Raw genomic sequence first — 18,133 nt, 5'->3', positions numbered from 1 at the left:
TCGTGCTGACAGTGCCCCCCAAATGTCAACGTCGGAAAATTGAGGACATTGCCGCGTGGGTTGAGGCCTTTACCGTTTTTTCTTTAGTGCTCGCATCTTTCTTTCCTCATCGCTGGAAGGACTTAACCTAGTACAAGCTCCTGATTTTGCACACTCATCGTCACTTCAACGGTCGCGTTTGGTTTTCTTACGATCAGGCTTTCCGCAAGCATGCAGCGGCTTTGAAGCTCACGGATTGGTCGGTTATGGATGCCCATCTATTCAATTTCCATGCAGCTGGTTCTTCAGCCCGTGGCCGCCCATGAGATTCTTTGGAACCAGTGGGTTCGAGCTCCTTGCGGATCGTTTGCATGTCTTGGAACAAGGGCCGTTGCACAGCCCGGTACATGTCGTGCCGGTACGTGCATCATTCGCCTTAATCACAGCCCGCCATCTTGATTTTGACGTCACGGCGTTTGACACCAAACCGAGGCCACGCGTGGAAAGCAAACAATCATGGCGGACAAGCAAGGTGAAAGTTCTGCTGAGTTTTTGCACAAAAATCTTCATACCATACCCAAATTTACGAACGCTTTTATTGAAAAATTTGCGTCAGACCATCTTCCGATTAAGGCAACGCTGACAAGAGGATACAAATTCTTCCACGAGTCTTACATTCACGATGTCGTAGGTGTGTTTGTATAAAGGTTGAGCGTTCGCCATGTTTTTCTTGTTATCAAGCAGTAGCTCAATGGTCCTTAATCTTTTGAGCTAAATACTATGACTTATATTTTGCGCATTAATTTGCAGTTAGACTTGCTATGAATGATGATGAGGGAGTCACGATTCGTGCGAAGTGCTACAGAAGCATGAAGAAAAATGAAGAGCTGCACAATCTTCTTGTCGTGTTCAAACGTGAAAGAGAGCCTTGCGTTGATTCGTTTCGTTGCAGTTGTGCTGCTGGCCAGGTGCTTTGCCATCATATCATCGGCTTAATGTACACGCTGGCGCATTACCAGATGCTAGGAATGAAAAGTGTGCCACCAGTTATATCTAAAACATCGAGACCTCAGGTTAGAATGGGAGATTACACACTAGACATGTGACATTTGTGTCAATAAATGATAATTATTGGACGAGGTTGAGCTAAATATCGTGATTTGTCAGTGGTGAGCAGATCAATTAAGGCTGAAGCCGAAGCTGAAGGCCAAGACAAATAATGAAAGGAAGGAAAGGAAAAAAATTGCAGCAAATGATAATCAGAATTATTGGTAATGCAAGGTTCCAAAGTTGAAAGCAATAGTGCATAACGAATGAAAGCAAAGTTAACCTGGGAAAATGTCTTATTTTTATCTTCCAAACCAGAATTTATCAAGCAATATTTTAATGTTTGATTTTCAGACTTGGCATATCCCTAACCGAGCAGATGGTGTCAAGCCTCGCCCAGTTATGGATGTCACTGTACAAAAATTAAAGAATCCCACCCAGCAGTCAGCCCAAGTAAAAAAGAAACGAAAAGTCTCTGGTGTGACAAGTACTGTTTATAAGCCTTTTGAAGAACCACTCTGGTCCCTTGATTTACCAACGATCCTAAGTCCAATATTTGAGGGGCTTAATCCTAAGCCTGGTTTTCTGAGAGTATGGCCAGATGATGACGAGGATGTCCTATTAACAGAGAGCAACTATGGGCTAGTTCCCAAAGGATCTGTTTTATCCTACCAACAGTCCCTTCCAAGTAAAAAGACTGCAGCTGCAACAAACCTCAGTCTTCCTGTGCCTGACTTTCAGCTTCCAGTTTTTACCCACCCTCCAACTGTACTGTCTGAGAAACAACAACTGCACTATGATTCCCTGACTGTCACCATGGAACAGGCCCTAGAATATGAAGAGCAGACCAGAGAACAATCTGCTTCTAAGGACTGGCACCGACTACGAAAGCATCGTCTAACAGCCTCAAACTTCAAGCAAATCTGCTCCAGGAGAAAGGATCACAAAACACTTTCAGCCAGGCTTCTGAACAGCAAAGTTGTGCAAACAGCAGCAATGAAGTATGGCATAGAGCATGAGGAAGAAGCAGCTCAACAATATGTCCAGCAGTTTGGTAGAAATGTTTTTCCAGTGGGCTTTGTGATAAACCCTTCCCTCCCACACCTAGGCTGTAGCCCAGATAGAAGGGTTTATGATGCAACAGAAAATCATTCATGGGGTCTGTTGGAAATTAAATGTTCCATGTCTGACTATTTGTCAGACCTTAAGTATCTAAAGGTAAATGAAAGAAGTGGTACCTATAGTTTAAGAAAGACCCATGCTTATTATCACCAAGCCATGGGTTGTATAGGACTAACAGGTAGTGCATGGGAGGATTTTTTTGTTTATTGTCGCAAAGAGTTTCATTGTGAGAGAATTTACTATGATGCTGATTATTTTTCTGAAATGCTTGAAAAACTCAACATGTTTTATTTCAACTTTCATTTGTCTTCTGTACAGTGAACATTAATGATGAGCAATAACTATGCTATAACTAATAACAGGCAAACCATTTTTTGCTGAAGGAAGCTAAACATCCAATTTAATTGATAAATATAAAATAATGTTGTTTAAAATGTGAACAAATCTAGTTTAGTTAAAGTAAAGGGATTGTATTCTCTTTGGTTAACAGGATTCTAGTCCATAACATGTTACAGTATGATGTTGGGAAAGGTTCTCATCATATGGTTTAATTTTTATATTCTTTTTAAGACTACCAAAGTTTATCAAGTGCACAACTACACTTTTACTTCATCTGAAAAAAAATAAGTTTACTGTTCATAAAATAAGGGCCCCTGAAAGTTGGTTATTAAACAAGCTACAGTCCATATCTGATTTATGCTTCCTGCAACAGTGAGGGGGATTACCCGATCAAAGTAATGAAACTCTTTAACTCTCCTAATCGCCCTTTCAACATGAACACGCAGGTTGTGTAATTTTTTGCTTTCTTGGAGGTCATTTTTAGAAAACTGCCTCTTACTGGAAAGAAATGAGGGCATGACAACTTCACATCCAAGGGGAGTTAAAAGATCCTGAATAACAAAACCTTTATCAGCCATAAGCTGATCCCCAGGCTGGAGAAGTGGTAGAAGCCCAGACTGCCTTACCAGCTCTTTGTCTGATATTGACCCCTCAAATAAAGAACTGATGTGAATTATTTCCCCTGAAGGTGAAATAACAACATTGCCCTTGTAGGTGGTGTGGCTCTTATATGACGAGTACATTTCACTATTTAAGACTAAACTTGATGGTGCCTGAACCTTTATCTCAGATGCATCAATAATTCCCCTGCAGTCTGGGTACATGGACTTGAAACAAGTGGGCATGTTCTTCTGGATTTTTGCCCTAGATGGCCAGATACAAGTACTCCCAAGCATGAAATAAAGAAAATTTATCCAGGATATAAAAACCCTGCTTACAGTTGTTTGGGAAATGTTAAAGCTATCAGCTAGTACTTGGTTTAAGGTACCAACCCTCAACTTTTGAAGAACTAAATAAAACTGGTCAAATAAACTTAGTTTGCAGCCTTGCATAGTTTTCCTAAGGCCTTCAACTTTCCTTATCCCTTTATTTCTAAGGCGTTGCATTTGGGACCAAGAATACATATTCTGTGCGGTGGGAGTCAGAGCTCTAAATGTCGCAACAAGAACATCAAAAGAAGGAAAACCGGTGTAAAACCTAATGATGCTGTTGGGTTTCATTTTTAGTTGTATATATATTGTTTGCTTATCCAGTGCTGCCTCCAACTCCTCAATTCTCTGATTTGCTGCTTCAAGCAGCTCCTCTGTGGTCTTGGCAGGCTCACCAGAAAAAATATAATCGTGGCAATTCAAGGTAGGTGTGTATATGGGCTCGGGGGAGTTTGAAACAACAGGAGAGGATGGCAGTTCCGGTTGGGCCTCCATAGAACTTTCCTCAACACAAGCTTGGCCAGAAGTTGATGCTATGGATTAAAATGAAAAACATGAAAATACGTCTGATTATTGTACGATTTTAACCAAGGAATGTTTAAAGAAATACTGAAAACAATATTTACTTGTGACAGTGACAGTGTATATGGGCTCAGCGGAGTCTACAACAACAGGAAGGGATGACAGTTCCGGTTGGACCTCCACAGAACTTTCCTCAACACAAGCTTGGCCGGAAGTTGAAGCTATGGATTAAAATGAAAACATAAAAATACCTCTGATTATTTTACAATTTTAACCAGTGAATGTTTAAAGAAATACTGACAACAAAATTTACCTGTGACAGTAACAGGGAACGATGGAAGGCTTACATCAAATAATCTCACTCGTGCAGGTGGTGGTTCTCGTTTTTTTGGAGATTTTCTTTTCTTTGGTGATCTTGACCAGCTAAACATACTCGGAACTGCATGCTTCTCCAGAACACGCTTCCCTGTTAAAGTTGTCTTAAAATCCCCTTCCTTAAAGTGTACAGAACATACTCTTGTGCTGTTTGTTATCTATAGATGAAACAGATCATAATATTTATTGTAAACACACGTGCGCTAAGATGACATCGACAACTTAGCCAACTTACCTGGAAAGTTTTGCCCACGTCTCGCCGTATTTTCACAAGCCACTGCTTTCGAATGAATTTATCACTGGGAAATTGGTGAAAGGTGAGGTTTGGAACTTTTTTAGCACGATTATTTTGACATTGCGGCACGCAACAGTGATCTCTGTTCGGCATGATCTTGTCTCCTCAATCGCCGGAAGTTGACCTTTACACGCGTGGCCTCGCATTGGTGTCAAAAGTTCATGACGTCAATCCAAGATGGCTGCTGTGCGATAAAGGCAAATTGTAGCACTTGTGCTGGCGCTCATCGTTCCCTGGATTGTCACCCGGAGAAACCCTCGAGGTCTGACGGCAAGCGGAGATCAAGCTCACCATCCTCCAGTTTCAAGTCACGTCGCCAATAATTGCTTGAGGACGATTCGTTCCCCGCCAAGTTGAGGGAGCTTGTCCTGTAGTTGACTTGTTCTGTAGTAGACCTAGTTGACATTGACTTTTGTTTGTTTCTCATACATGTTGATTTGCCAAGTCCTTATTTTGTTATTACATTCTTCTAGTCCACTGTGACTGTTATGTTTTATTCTATTAAATATTCCTATTTATTTCTTTTTTCTTTTTCGTTCTCCTTCCCCATACCAATTTGCTTATTTTGCGTTCCTCTTCCAGTGCCCCTTGTTTCTCGTCCAGTCTCCATGGTGAGTCCTTTAAAGGCACAGGTATTTGCCCGCAAGCTCGCCAGCCATCCTGACCAGTCTGCTGTGAGGTTTGTTTTGGATGGTCTCCGTAGTGGTTTTAGGCTTGGTTTTGATCATTCTCGGAAGCTTAAGTCTGCCAAAAAGAATAAGCCCTCAGCCGATCAGCATGCTGAGGTCATTGATCGGTACTTGGCCAATGAAGTGTCTCTTGGAAGGGTACTTGGCCCCTTTCCGTCCCCACCTTTACCCGACCTCCATGTGAGTAGCTTTGGAGTAATCCCAAAGCGGGGGCAACCTGGTAAATGGAGGCTCATTGTCGATTTGTCATCTCCAGGAGGGCTCAGTGTCAATGATGGCATCAACCCTGAGGATTTTTCCCTGCAATACATTACGGTTGACCAGATTATTTCTATGGTCTCCAAGTTTGGCCGTGGGGCTCTGATGGCAAAGTTTGACGTGGAGGCCGCTTATCGCAACATTGCAGTGCACCCCTCGGACCGGTATCTCCTGGGCATGCGGTGGCGGAATCAGTTCTATGTAGACTTAGCCCTTCCCTTTGGTCTCCGCTCTGCCCCCACATCTTCAATTCAGTGGCAGATATGGTAGAATGGATCCTCATCCATTCCCACAATGTCCCTGATTTGCTGCATTATTTAGACGACTTCATCACCGCCGGCCCTCCCAATTCTGACCAATGCGCTCGTAATTCAAACACGTCAGTTACTGTGTGCAATTCGTTAGGGCTCCCTCTTCACCCCGATAAGTGTCTCGGGCCCTCCTCGGTTCTGGTGGTACTAGGTATTGAACTTGATTCAAATGAACAGGTCGCACGCCTCCCGGCCGACAAGTTTGTGGCATTACAGCAGCTGATTACATCGTGGCTCTCCCGTCGCTGGTGCACCAGAGTCAATTAGAGTCCCTCATCGGTCATCTTCATCACGCTGCCTAGGTGGTCTAGCCTGGCCGCACCTTTTTACGCCGCATGATCAACTTCCTCCGCTGCTTTCGTCGAGATGATCATCCCATCCGCCTAAATTCTGAGTTTAAGTTGGACCTTCAGTGGTGGCACCAGTTCCTCTCTTCTTGGCATGGTGTTTGTTTTTGGCTTTTCCCGGCATGTCTGCTTCTCCTGACATCGAGGTGACTTCTGATGCATCAGGCTCCCTAGGTTTTGGTGCCTTCTTCCAAGGAGCATGGTTTAATGGGTGTTGGGTTTCACCCCAGGCGTCCCAATCAATTGCTTATAAAGAACTGTTTCCCGTGGTGTTGGCTGCTCGCATCTGGGGTGCTCAATGGTCTAGGAGGCATGTGTTGTTTCGATGTGACAACGAAGCTGCCGTTCACATCTTAAATTCCCATACTTCAAAGATTCCTTGTTTGATGCGTTTGCTGCACCATCTGCTTCCTTCTGCTGCCCATTTTAATTTCTCCTTTGCCTCGCTAATTGTATTGCTGACGCCTTGTCCCACTTTCATTGGCAGGAGTTCAGGCGGCTTGCTCCGGAAGCTCAGCTGTTCCCAGTGCCTGTTCCACATCAGCTTTTGGAGGAATTGACTGCTCCGTCTTAGAAAAGCAGTGCCATCAGTTCCTGGTCCATGGCTTGGCTGCTTCTACCCGTAAATCCTACACAGCTGGACAAAAGAAGTTCATTAATTTTTGTATTCAGCTGGGCAAACTGCATTCTAGTGGTTGTCCGTGCCCTGTTGACGAGTAGACATTGTGTCTTTTTGCAACTTTTTTGGCCGGGTCTCTTCTCTGCAGACACTGTGCTTGGCCTTGAACATTTGTTATGCCCTGCGGATTTTGGCCATGCCCCTCATGCGGATTGTCTTGCTTGCTCGTGCCTTACAGTTGAGTGCTGTGCAGATGTTTCCTCTACTCTGCCAGACTGGCCGGTGTGTCGACCCTTTGGTAAGTACCTCTTGCTGGGCGAGGGAAAGGTGCTTGGTCTTCTCTTGGGGTGTCGTAGGTCCCACGTCCACCCTGTTCGCGAGCCCTCCGCCCTTCCAAGCACCTTGTTGGGCGAAGGGTCTGGGTGGTTGCTGCTCTCAGGGTTGCCATGGATACCTGCAAGCTTGGCTGGCTTCATGCACAGCTCCACCTAAACCAAGGCACCTTCCCCAAGCTCATCGATTGGCGATGAGTTTAAATGTGGCTGAATGTAATTTAGGCAAAGTTAAACTTGAGCCAATGCAGTCAGCAGCAGTCTGCCGGAAGCCATGCGCGGGGGGTTCGCTTTTACAGGGTTTGTTGCAGGGGCATTTGTATTGCATTCCAGCTACGTTCTCATTCGCCTTTGTCTGCCATAGCTGAGTGCCTTTTTTCTCCCACTCCTCCCTCCCCTTAGTGGTAAGTATGTGGGTTAGGTAAGTATTTCCACTGATTTATCAGTGTGACGGTGCCGGGTGGTTGCCGCTCTCAGGGTTGCCATGGATACCTGCAATCTTGGCTGGCTTCACGCACGGCTCCACGTAAACCAAGATGTAGAGTACACTTTCCTGTAGGAGTCACAGGGTCACACTGCAGTAATTTCTGCTATCTCACTAACATTAATCTTTGGCAGTATTTATGAGTCAATGAGTCATGAGTCAATAGGGACCTTAAGCAAGGTTGACGAGAAGCCCTGACGACGACGACAGGAAGTGAAAATACCGCTTAGCGCCCTACTGCGCATCCTTCACTCGTCGTCCACGTGAAGTTCAGAACATGAAAACGCCATCTTTGCCGTCCAGGCCGAACGTCGCGAGAACGTGAGTATAAATTTATGTATTTTCATCTTGTTTAGGAAGACTATTTATGTTTGGCGTTTGAAATGAAAGCTACATATTCCTTAGTTTCTAATCTTTGCACAATATTGAATCTTACCAGGATTTTGCAACATGAAAACTTAGCAAACAGTCAAAAATTCGGGCTTTGTGACATTTGCATCTTGTCAGCAAAACATTCAAGTTAAGAAGATGAAATCGAGAACTAACAAAGTGATTACTTGTTTTGTTTTATTTACCTATATGCAATCTTTAACAATTGTTTTAACTTGAGCAAAAAATTTGCCGTTGAGGTCATTTTAGAGACTAATTTTCCGAAAAATTAACTTATATTTTGATGTGAATTTCCTTAGAATGGAGTGGACAGAACTTCATGACTTGAATCTTTGCAAAGAAGTTTTAGCTGTTGAACCTTGGAAACATCCTTACCGTGGTAAGGAAAGAAAGAGGAGATTCATGGAACGAAATAGCAAACAATTTAAATGCCTCTGAGCATCCTACGTTTAAAGTATCAAAGAGAAGTGTCAGAGACAGGTTGACATTACTTCAACAAAAGTACAAAGCGAAAATGAGAATGGAGGAAGCTGTCTCTGGGATAGACTGTCAGGAAACAAAGCTAGACTAAGCGTTAGAAGAAATCATAGAAAAAGAGAAAACGGCCACGGATGAGAGAAGCCTGCAAGATGATAACAAGAAAACTGAACAGGCAGCAGCGGAGGAGCACCGCAACCAAGCGGTTGAGCATTTGGGTGAAACCAAGAAAAGGAATGCTGAGAAACAAGACGAAAAAGCCCAGACGGCGAAGAAAGGAAGAAGATCGACATCGGAAGTGGTGCAATTTCTGAAAGAAAAGTCAGAAAGAGAGAGTGTGCTGAGAAAGGAGGATTTGGAGTTGAGACGAAAGGAGCTGAGTCAAAAGGAGGATATGATGAAAATGCTAGCACAACAACAGCAGCAGCAGACTCAGATTATGCTTTGTTTGCTTGCAAAAAGCCAAAATAAGAACAGTTAAGTATCCGCTATTTTATCCATCCAACTGTTGGTTTTTCCAATGTTGTTGTTACTGAAAGTTTTACCGTGAAAAAGTGCTGAGGCAGCATGCATATTTTCCAGACATGCAATAATGCACTGTTTGTGTTTGAAGGTACATTGTGAGACTGCAAAGTTCTAATTGATTAGTGTTGTTGCAAAACCTTAAATTGATTAAATTTAAGATTCATGTTTCAAAGTTTTAAGTGTATTTTATGCGCATTTCTGTACATCTTGTCTGACTGGCTACAATCTTCAGTGTTGTATTTGAAGCTACAACATTTTATCGTAATTAAATTTAAGCTTTGTGTTTCAAAATTTCAAGTTTATTTTATGGTACAGTGTATGCCCATCTTGCCTGACTGGCTACAAAATGAAGCCTCCTGTATCGGTTGGAATTGAGGGGTTATCTGTCAAAGGTGGGAGGGTCAGAAAATATGAAAAAATGTATCAGAAAGGGGTGAGGCAACATTTTTCCTCTTCCCCTCCCCTTCCTCTGGTAAATAATTAACTCCTAATTTTGTGGTATGATTGGAACATTCGCCAGCAGGCTCCTGTCACCAGTTAATGCATTCCAGATGTTGTGCCTCTTGGCTGAAACTCAAGTTTAAACAAAACAATCTTATGAAGCAGTTTGTCATTTATTAATACACTCCTGTATTAAATTAACCTGCCCTCGCTTGATACACCCTGAAAGAAAAAAGCACCCAAGAAACAATGCATTGCTATTCACATAAAACTTCATTATTGCACTGACATGTCATTCCTCTTTGATTACCGGTATATTATTTGAATTACTTTCAAACAAAGTAATCTTGTAGTGTTGGCGGATCCAAGTTAAAGTATTGTGATGTCTGATTTGGATATAGGCATGTAAGGGCATTCCTGAGAATTGCACAAACGACATACATCTTTCCTACACTACTCAAACTAATTTTTAGATTCTTTTTAAAGTCCATAAACTTAAAATAATTTACAATGTCATTAAACAGCCATTCTACGGACTCCCGCACTGTACTTATAGACTGGTTGAAAGCAATCATTGGGGCAGTAAGGGCTCTATTTCGGAATGGCGTCTGTAAGTAAATTCTATGAGGGTATGCCGGATTGCCGTACAAGCAAAATGGATTGCCAGCTGGTGAATTTGCAAAGCGTTGCAGGTCTTGAAGAAGTCCTGAATCAGCTAGCATTCCAGCATCGTGTTTACGACCCTCTGAAACAGTAAAAGGAAGTAAAAAATTCGTAAGGAACTAAAAATGCTTCTTGTACAGGTTTGTCACATGAGCCTCTCACTCTTTACCCCGGACACTCTTCCAATATTTCTTGTTAAAAACATAGTGAAAATGAAATCGCCCACTCTCTCTTTGTACAAACACTCCCCGCAAAACTTACCCACTGGACCAAATAGGTTACCAATTAAACCATTGGGTAGAGCCACACACTGGAATTTTAGAGCGTGAACCCTCTTATGGCCATTGTAGATGACTCTTTGGTGCTCTCCTGGTCTGCATACGGGTCGAACGGTCCCATCAACGAACCCAAAACAATTATGTAAAGCAGCTCCTTTGCCGGAAATAACGTTACTGTAAATCTGTAATGCAGCTGGATTAAGCTCATTGTGGTTCCACTGTGTTATGCGATGTCTGTGAGTGTTATATATAAAATCCAAGACGTCATTACTGACCGTACTGAGAACTGGTACTGGCAGTCCGAATCAAGAAATCATATCACTGTATCTGCAGGGATAACTTAATCTTCTAAGAAGAATGCAGAGACCTTCCATTCTGTCAACAACACTTCTTTGATAGCATCTGAAGCTATCAGGTATTTGAAGAACCTCTGAGAGAATTTGCAAGTCGTGCTTCCTAAATCTTAATTCTGCCAAGCACTCAGCATCGTTCATCTCATCGAGGGAAAACCTCTCGTATTCCTCGTACGAGAAATTGGGATTTTTCGGCATAAATTGCTCGTGTAGTAGCAAAAACTCATCTTCATCTAGAATACCGACCTCATAACTCAAAAGACGTTGTTCTTGGACCTCCTGAAAAGAAGACATGATAAAATTATTGGACTGTTTCTCGATTTTCACGATAAATGAGCACTGTTTTGTTTACATGTCCTCGTCCACGTTCAAGTGCGTGCTTAACATTTTAGTTTTCCTGCCGTGAACGACGTCCTCGGCCTAGTCCCTCAGCAACTCTACTCGTCGTCTTTGTCGTCCAATTCGTTGTCGTTGCTTAAGGTCCCTAACGAGTCAACGAGTCAACGAGTTAGTGCAGTTAATTAAACCATAAAATGAAAGCTAAAATTTCAGAGAGTGCTTAGGCCTAATCACTGAAACGAGGGCTTAGGCTTAATCAACAAATTATTGCTATATTGACTGTGACTAACCCTAACCCTAACTATATTATGGCTGAGCACACACAGGAGCTTAAGCTACATGTAAGTGGACTTTCTTGAGTAATGGATGGCAACTGGGATACATTCACTAAGCACTCGTGGGCACTTTTTCATTACCAAATAGCATAGATCTTAAAATTGCATGGTACCTAAAACCAAAGCAAGAAATATTTTGTTATTCTGACCAATCATGCAAGTCAAAATTATCAGTTTTGGTCTGCTTTTCATTGGTTGAAAAAATGGCAGGCTCTAAATTATATAAGCAATGTTTTTTTGGAACAGTCTGGTCAAGGGAAACAGAAAATATAACCATGCATTTCTGGTTGCTTTTCTGCTTAGCGATTGTCTGAGTTATCTTCATAGTACCAACAAAGTTATTCACAATGACATCAAGGGTAATTCTTATTGGCATTTCATGCATTATGTACAACTACATTTAACATTGGTTTGGAGAAATAAATTATTGGAATCATAAAATACTAAAAAAAATGTCCGTTTACTGTTGACAGATGGCTATGATTAATCAAAACAAGCTTTTTTGAATATTGTACATCTGATAGGATATCATGCTATAATGTAATTCTCTGTTGAAGGAAGCGGCCAACTGTTGCTCCTGTGGAAAGTGCTGGGGCTGTGGTTCTCAATGCAAGGCTACCATGGCCTGCAGTGTTAGATTTGCCTTCTACCTTCAGACCCGAAGTAGCACAGGCCTTACAAGAAAGAGATGGGTCAAAGATTACCAGTAAAATTAGGAGAAACTTCATTTCCAGAATATATGAGCACTTCTCTAGGTTCACCTTGTAAGTAAATGGGAGTATGTTATTTTTGGTTTGCATCACCAGCTTTATTTTCTATGCAAGGCGATATCTCCTAATGCTGTCACCACAGCCTTTTTGTGTAGGTTTTTTTACAATGAAACTAAGGTATGTCCCATTATCCAACAGAGTGGAAATCAGGATCCGCACAAGAAAAGAGAACAATCTCTGACCAGTGTGGGAACTGAACCCATACACACCCTTGGGATTAGATCACCATTGGTTTACCAACTGAGCTACTATGCCAGAGGGGAGCAGGCCGTAGGTATTACGGATATTACAGCCATCTGTATGTTGCAGCAATTGAACAGGAACAAAATTGAGTTATACCCTTCAGATTCTACCCTATCATGCTGATTCTACTACAAAAGTCAAGAAAACAAAAAATTGAAACTTTGCACTTTTAGTTGAATGAATTACTTGATTTTTTATGATTGCATGCTTTCAGATATCCAACAAAGCAACAAGTCCTGGACATATCTGTCCTCATTGTTAGGACCTATCCATTTCTCAAAGATAAATCTGTTGGAACTGGATGTGTAAGTTTGTTTTATATTAATTTTTTATGCCTGAAAGAACAAGAACATACATAATATTATAAGTATTCCACACAAGAGTGAAAGTGAGCTTAAACCTTGCTTCCATCATGCATTTCTACAAAATGCCCACATGCTCCCACTTTAGAATTCTTTTTAATAATCTCTCCCCTTCCATCCCTCCAGAAATTCTAATCTTATGCCACTTTAGTATCTATTAATTAAATACATCTCCATCTCTGATGTGCACCTTTGTTCAATTAAGTTTCCTTGAATGAGAATTGATTGCCTTAGTCCTACACAGCAACATAAGTGAATTAAATGAACAATAAATGACTCCAAACATTTAAGAGCTTCTGCCTGAGAGACCGGGGCAGACTTGGAAATGAAGGTCGGCCGATTTCGCTTAAAATTGGTACACAAAGTACTTATGTCGACTTATGTAATATGCCAAAGTTTCAGCTTCAACGACTTTTTTTTAGCCGAGTTCTGGATATCAGCCCCTCAGGGGTCCCCAGAGGCTGATTTTCAGTGCAATTTTGGCCACTTTTAAATCTCTTTTTTACCAACATGAAATTAATTTCAGGCAAAAACAAAACCATCTTTGTAAAGCCCTATCCTTAGGCTTTTATGGGTGAGAACATTATCTCATGGAAATTTTTCGCTAGCCTGTGGCTGTTATCACAACTTGGTCATATTTGAGGCATATGGGAAGCAACCGGAAATGGCATGTTTTTCAGACCAAATATTTTCCATGCCCATATTTTATATCTTGAGGTCTTAGTATCCCTGCAAAGTTCAGCCCTTTGTTTAGTAATATCAAGAAAAAAATACTAAGGTTGAGGCTTTTTACTAAGAAAAAAACTTACGAGAAGATGGCTAACCAGGCCACTTCCGGTTAGAGTTTCAACAAAGTGTGTCTGCAAAAATCAGCCATTTAATTTCGATTATCTTTTTTCCTTCCAAGTTATGGTTAAAAGAGACTCTGAAGTTAATTGTCACCGAAAAGACTTGCCGTTAATAAGAAATTTTTATGTGATTGTTTTAGGACCGATCAGATAGTGGTCCGACAGCGGTTATAAATTTCTTGGAAGAAGTCTTGAAAATTACGGACAATAGAGCCGCTGCGAAAACTCTTTATTTACCTAACAACACATCTCTTCAAGTGAAGCTATGACCTTCGCAGTTATGAGCGCAATTTTTGCAATTGCGTAGAGAAGCCTGAAAAATTCAGGACTTCAACGGGGTTTGAACCCGTGACCTCGCGATTCCGGTGCGACGCTCTAACCAACTGAGCTATGAAGCCACTGACGTTGGGAGCTAACCTAAACCACAAATGACCAGCTCCCAACGTCAGTGGCTTCATAGCTCAGTTGGTTAGAGCGTCGCACCGGAATCGCGAGGTCACGGGTTCAAACCCCGTTGAAGTCCTGAATTTTTCAGGCTTCTCTACGCAATTGCAAAAATTGCGCTCATAACTGCGAAGATCATAGCTTCACTTGATTTCATATCCGCAGTTCATATATGATTCATTTCATATACCATTTCATCATTGATTCATTCCTCACGGGACCATTAGAACCCACAAATGACCAGCTCCCAACGTCAGTGGCTTCATAGCTCAGTTGGTTAGAGCGTCGCACCGGAATCGCAAGGTCACGGGTTCAAACCCCGTTGAAGTCCTGAATTTTTCAGGCAGACACTCTTCCAGTCTATTTGCAAAGTGTCTGGATAAATTCGCTTACAAAAAACGCTTACCTAGCTTCACTTTTACAGACATGCCCCTTTCCTACAATCCCTTAAAAGTGAGGTAACATTAGAAACTTTAGCCCCAGCGATAAATTGGTCGCAAGTGCGTCGTTGTGAGTTAGATATACACAGGTCGATTAATATACCGTACGTGAAGAGGTCATTGTAGTTTGTTGGCTATGACTGACTTGGAATTCAGTTGTTTTCTCGTGCAGATTCGTCTCCTTGATATTGCAGAGAATGATTATGATAAAACTTGTATGAGAACCTCAATGGCATGATTTGTTTACTGAATATTTATTCATACCCAGTGCCCCAGTGTAAATGGCTCACGTATGTTGTAAATGATTGATAAGGACGTCCAAGACGGTCCGTTTTCGCCGCCAATCCGCTAAATTGCTGGAAGATTACTCACGGGCACTCTTTCCGATTCTCTATCAGTATTTTCCTTTTGTTGCTTTCTCAAACAGCACAGATCCATGGTGGCATCCATACTGCATATATATCCAAAGATAGGACAGGGATGGAGTGGGTTATCCTTCCGGCAAAGACTACTGTTTTGGCAACTTGGGAAATAAAATATTTCAGCTTTCTTGGACCCCTTAAGGACTTGGGGGTTTTTTATCGCACCCTTAGCTGTAGATCACATGAAAAAGTAAGTCTTTATGGACTCACACTGAATTGCTGACCCTTAACTCTGGTTTCGGTAATAAGAAGCAACCTAGGCGGTAATCGCCCTGGAGGGCCATTATGCATGCTGTAGGTGATAAGGTAAGTCGTCACAAGGCCTAGTGCCCGCTCGTACCTGCTGGAGCTTAAATTGGTTACTGCTCTTCTTTCCTGGACAGGATAATAATCACTGGTGCCCATTTATACATCTGGGCGGAGAGAGGCACTGTTAAAGAAAATTGCCTTCCCAAGGCGACATGTCAACGCCCTAGTAACTTGGGGCCCGTTTCTCGAAAGTCCCGAAAACTTTTCGGGCGCGAAAAGCCATTTGTGAAACTGCCAACCACTTGTTCTAGAAAGCCGATCTTTTAACGTGTTTTCAAGGTAACAAAAAGAAAAATGACTGTGAAGTTTGACGACTTAAGTCCTCTCCGTTCTTGAGATACAAAGGGAATTGTGGCACCCGAAAATGGCCAAAAAAAAAGAAACTGTCTGCTATCTATTAATTAAACTAATTAAATCTATTCAGTCTGTAAGCGAATTTGTTTCATTTGAGTCCATTTGAGTGCTTTTGAAAGGCAGAGTGGCGAAAGTCTGGATTTCACAATTTAGTCCCTTGGAAAATCAAAACCATGAGTATACGGTGCACCTTTTGGAAAGAAGTTGACATATGTGGGGCACGAGATAACAAGCCGTCAGAGCCTGCTGTGACTCTCCCATTAGCGACATTAGATCGAGATGTTACGCCCTGCTAGTCAAAGTGGGCGCTGCTGGTAATATAACTGACTGCGTCACACAGAGTTGACAATTTTACTGAATGGAAGTTAATTCTTAACCAAGCTGGCTTGTCTGGCGTCACAAAAGATGAATTAAAGACGATTTGTGATATGTCCACGTCACCGCCGAAAATTCACCCGTTTGCGTAAATATTCAGTAAACAAATCATGCCATTGAGGTTCTCATACAAGTTCTATCATAATCATTCTCTGCAATATCAAGGAGACGAATCTGCACGAGAAAACAACTGAATTCCAAGTCAGTCATAGCCAGCAAACTACAATGACCTCGTCACGTACGGTATATTAATCGACCTGTGTATATCTAACTCACAACGACGCACTTGCGACCAATTTATCGCTGGGGCTAAAGTTTCTAATGTTACCTCAACTTTAAGGGATTGTAGGAAAGGGGCATGTCTGTAAAAGTGAAGCCAGGTAAGCGTTTTTTGTAAGTGAATTTATCCAGACACTTTGCAAATAGACTAGAAGAGTGACTGCTATTTGTGTTAGACTTAGCTTTAATTATATTCCAAATGTCTTTAAAGGTTCAAAACGATTCTCAAGTAGTGTCACGACAGATGTTGTGGTTGCATTTAAAGAGACCGATAAGATCTTTTTTCTTCAGAAAATATTAAAGCCCAAACAGGTGGGTTATAGTACTACTGAATGAAACTACAAAGCTTGCTTTTATCCTGATTTAATTAGCGCTTCATTACTACGGGCCTCAGACGTGATACGTTGAACGAGTTGAACAAAGGAGATAAACTTAACGTTGCAGTTTGGACGAAAAAGATGCAATTTTGCGTTGTGATTTACCGGCAAGAGATGTGTTGTTAGGTAAATAAAGAGTTTTCGCAGCGGCTCTATTGTCCGTAATTTTCAAGACTTCTTCCAAGAAATTTATAACCGCTGTCGGACCACTATCTGATCGGTCCTAAAACAATCACATAAAAATTTCTTATTAACGGCAAGTCTTTTCGGTGACAATTAACTTCAGAGTCTCTTTTAACCATAACTTGGAAGGAAAAAAGATAATCGAAATTAAATGGCTGATTTTTGCAGACACACTTTGTTGAAACTCTAACCGGAAGTGGCCTGGTTAGCCATCTTCTCGTAAGTTTTTTTCTTAGTAAAAAGCCTCAACCTTAGTATTTTTTTCTTGATATTACTAAACAAAGGGCTGAACTTTGCAGGGATACTAAGACCTCAAGATATAAAATATGGGCATGGAAAATATTTGGTCTGAAAAACATGCCATTTCCGGTTGCTTCCCATATGCCTCAAATATGACCAAGTTGTGATAACAGCCACAGGCTAGCGAAAAATTTCCATGAGCTAATATTCTCACCCATAAAAGCCCAAGGATAGGGCTTTACAAAGAAGGTTTTGTTTTTGCCTGAAATTAATTTCATGTTGGTAAAAAAGAGATTTAAAAAGGCCAAAATTACACTGAAAATCAGCCTCTGGGGACCCCTGAGGGACTGATATCCAGAACTCGGCTAAAAAAAAGTCGTTGAAGCTGAAACTTTGGCATATTACATAAGTCGACATAAGTACTTTGTGTACCAATTTTAAGCGAAATCGGCCGACCTTCATTTCCAAGTCTGCCCCGGTCTCTCAGGCAGAAGCTCTTAATTATATTTTTAATTTCATAAATTTCTAGGACTCATGGTTTGCACAAATTTATGAGAAATTTCGCAATGAACGCAAATCAATAATATTGCGAGTGATCCAGAGGTTATCCTACGCAAAAGGAAAAAAATCCAAGGATCCAACATCAAACCTGTGCCCCTGAAGTTAAGGACGTTCGCGCTAATTGTTTGTGCGCAACGTTACTGCGCATGTAACGCGACTGTAATATGTCACGCATTACTTTGAGCATTAGTGAAGTTGAGGTTTTAAAACCTTTGCAAAAACCGTGGACGGTAAGTCTTGCACAGCGTTGGATCAGAGAAGATCGTGATCAGTCAAAATTGATTTAAAATATTTATGAAAGTCAAGTAGACTACTGCACGACTGATATTCGCGAGGTTTTATCAGTCGTGCACTAGTCTACTTGACTTACATACAAATTTTTCAAGCATCAGTTAAAATAACATGGCGACAAAAACGCCGAGGAAAAAATTACAGGCGGGCAAAAGAATGGCACATTTATTTCCGAATCATCATGAA

At 41.6% G+C, this 18,133-nt stretch overlaps 2 protein-coding genes and 2 pseudogenes across 2 annotated transcripts; 2 read left to right on the top strand and 2 right to left on the bottom strand.

Annotated features, from left to right (window-relative positions):
* Nucleotides 1-495: 495 nt before the first annotated feature.
* Nucleotides 496-2,530, top strand: LOC138033980 (uncharacterized). The gene is made up of 3 exons (XM_068881773.1): nt 496-670; nt 790-1,052; nt 1,381-2,530. Exons 1-3 carry the CDS (start codon nt 496-498, stop codon nt 2,467-2,469), a joined length of 1,527 nt encoding a protein of 508 aa, XP_068737874.1. The 3' UTR covers nt 2,470-2,530.
* Nucleotides 2,531-2,777: 247 nt separating this feature from the next.
* Nucleotides 2,778-4,701, bottom strand: LOC138033964 (uncharacterized). Its single transcript, XM_068881772.1, has 4 exons — nt 4,549-4,701; nt 4,243-4,471; nt 4,116-4,141; nt 2,778-3,920 (listed from the first exon to the last, which is right to left on the bottom strand). Exons 1-4 carry the CDS (start codon nt 4,699-4,701, stop codon nt 2,778-2,780), a joined length of 1,551 nt encoding a protein of 516 aa, XP_068737873.1.
* A 5,112-nt stretch (nt 4,702-9,813) lies between these two features.
* Nucleotides 9,814-11,069, bottom strand: LOC138033948 (uncharacterized; annotated as a pseudogene).
* Nucleotides 11,070-11,127: 58 nt separating this feature from the next.
* The window catches only part of LOC138033932 (sterile alpha motif domain-containing protein 3-like), a 10,162-nt pseudogene continuing 3,156 nt past the window's right edge, over nt 11,128-18,133 (top strand).

Source organism: Montipora capricornis, chromosome 2, assembly GCF_036669925.1.
Source record: "Montipora capricornis isolate CH-2021 chromosome 2, ASM3666992v2, whole genome shotgun sequence".
NCBI classification, from domain to species: domain Eukaryota; kingdom Metazoa; phylum Cnidaria; class Anthozoa; order Scleractinia; family Acroporidae; genus Montipora; species Montipora capricornis.
The sequence above is the reverse complement of the archived record's forward strand: the minus strand, read 5'-3'. Positions and strand labels throughout refer to the sequence as shown.

Bases quoted from the DNA above. Each gene is read 5' to 3' on its own strand.
- LOC138033980 (XM_068881773.1), top strand. From the start codon at position 496: ATGGCGGACAAGCAAGGTGAAAGTTCTGCTGAGTTTTTGCACAAAAAT. The intron at 671-789 runs GTGTGTTTGTAT...ATTAATTTGCAG, and splicing joins TTACATTCACGATGTCGTAG to TTAGACTTGCTATGAATGAT. The intron at 1,053-1,380 runs GTTAGAATGGGA...TTTGATTTTCAG, and splicing joins CTAAAACATCGAGACCTCAG to ACTTGGCATATCCCTAACCG.
- LOC138033964 (XM_068881772.1), bottom strand. From the start codon at position 4,701: ATGCCGAACAGAGATCACTGTTGCGTGCCGCAATGTCAAAATAATCGT. The intron at 4,472-4,548 runs GTAAGTTGGCTA...TTTCATCTATAG, and splicing joins ACGTGGGCAAAACTTTCCAG to ATAACAAACAGCACAAGAGT. The intron at 4,142-4,242 runs GTTGTCAGTATT...CTTCCGGCCAAG, and splicing joins TACTGTCACAGGTAAATTTT to CTTGTGTTGAGGAAAGTTCT.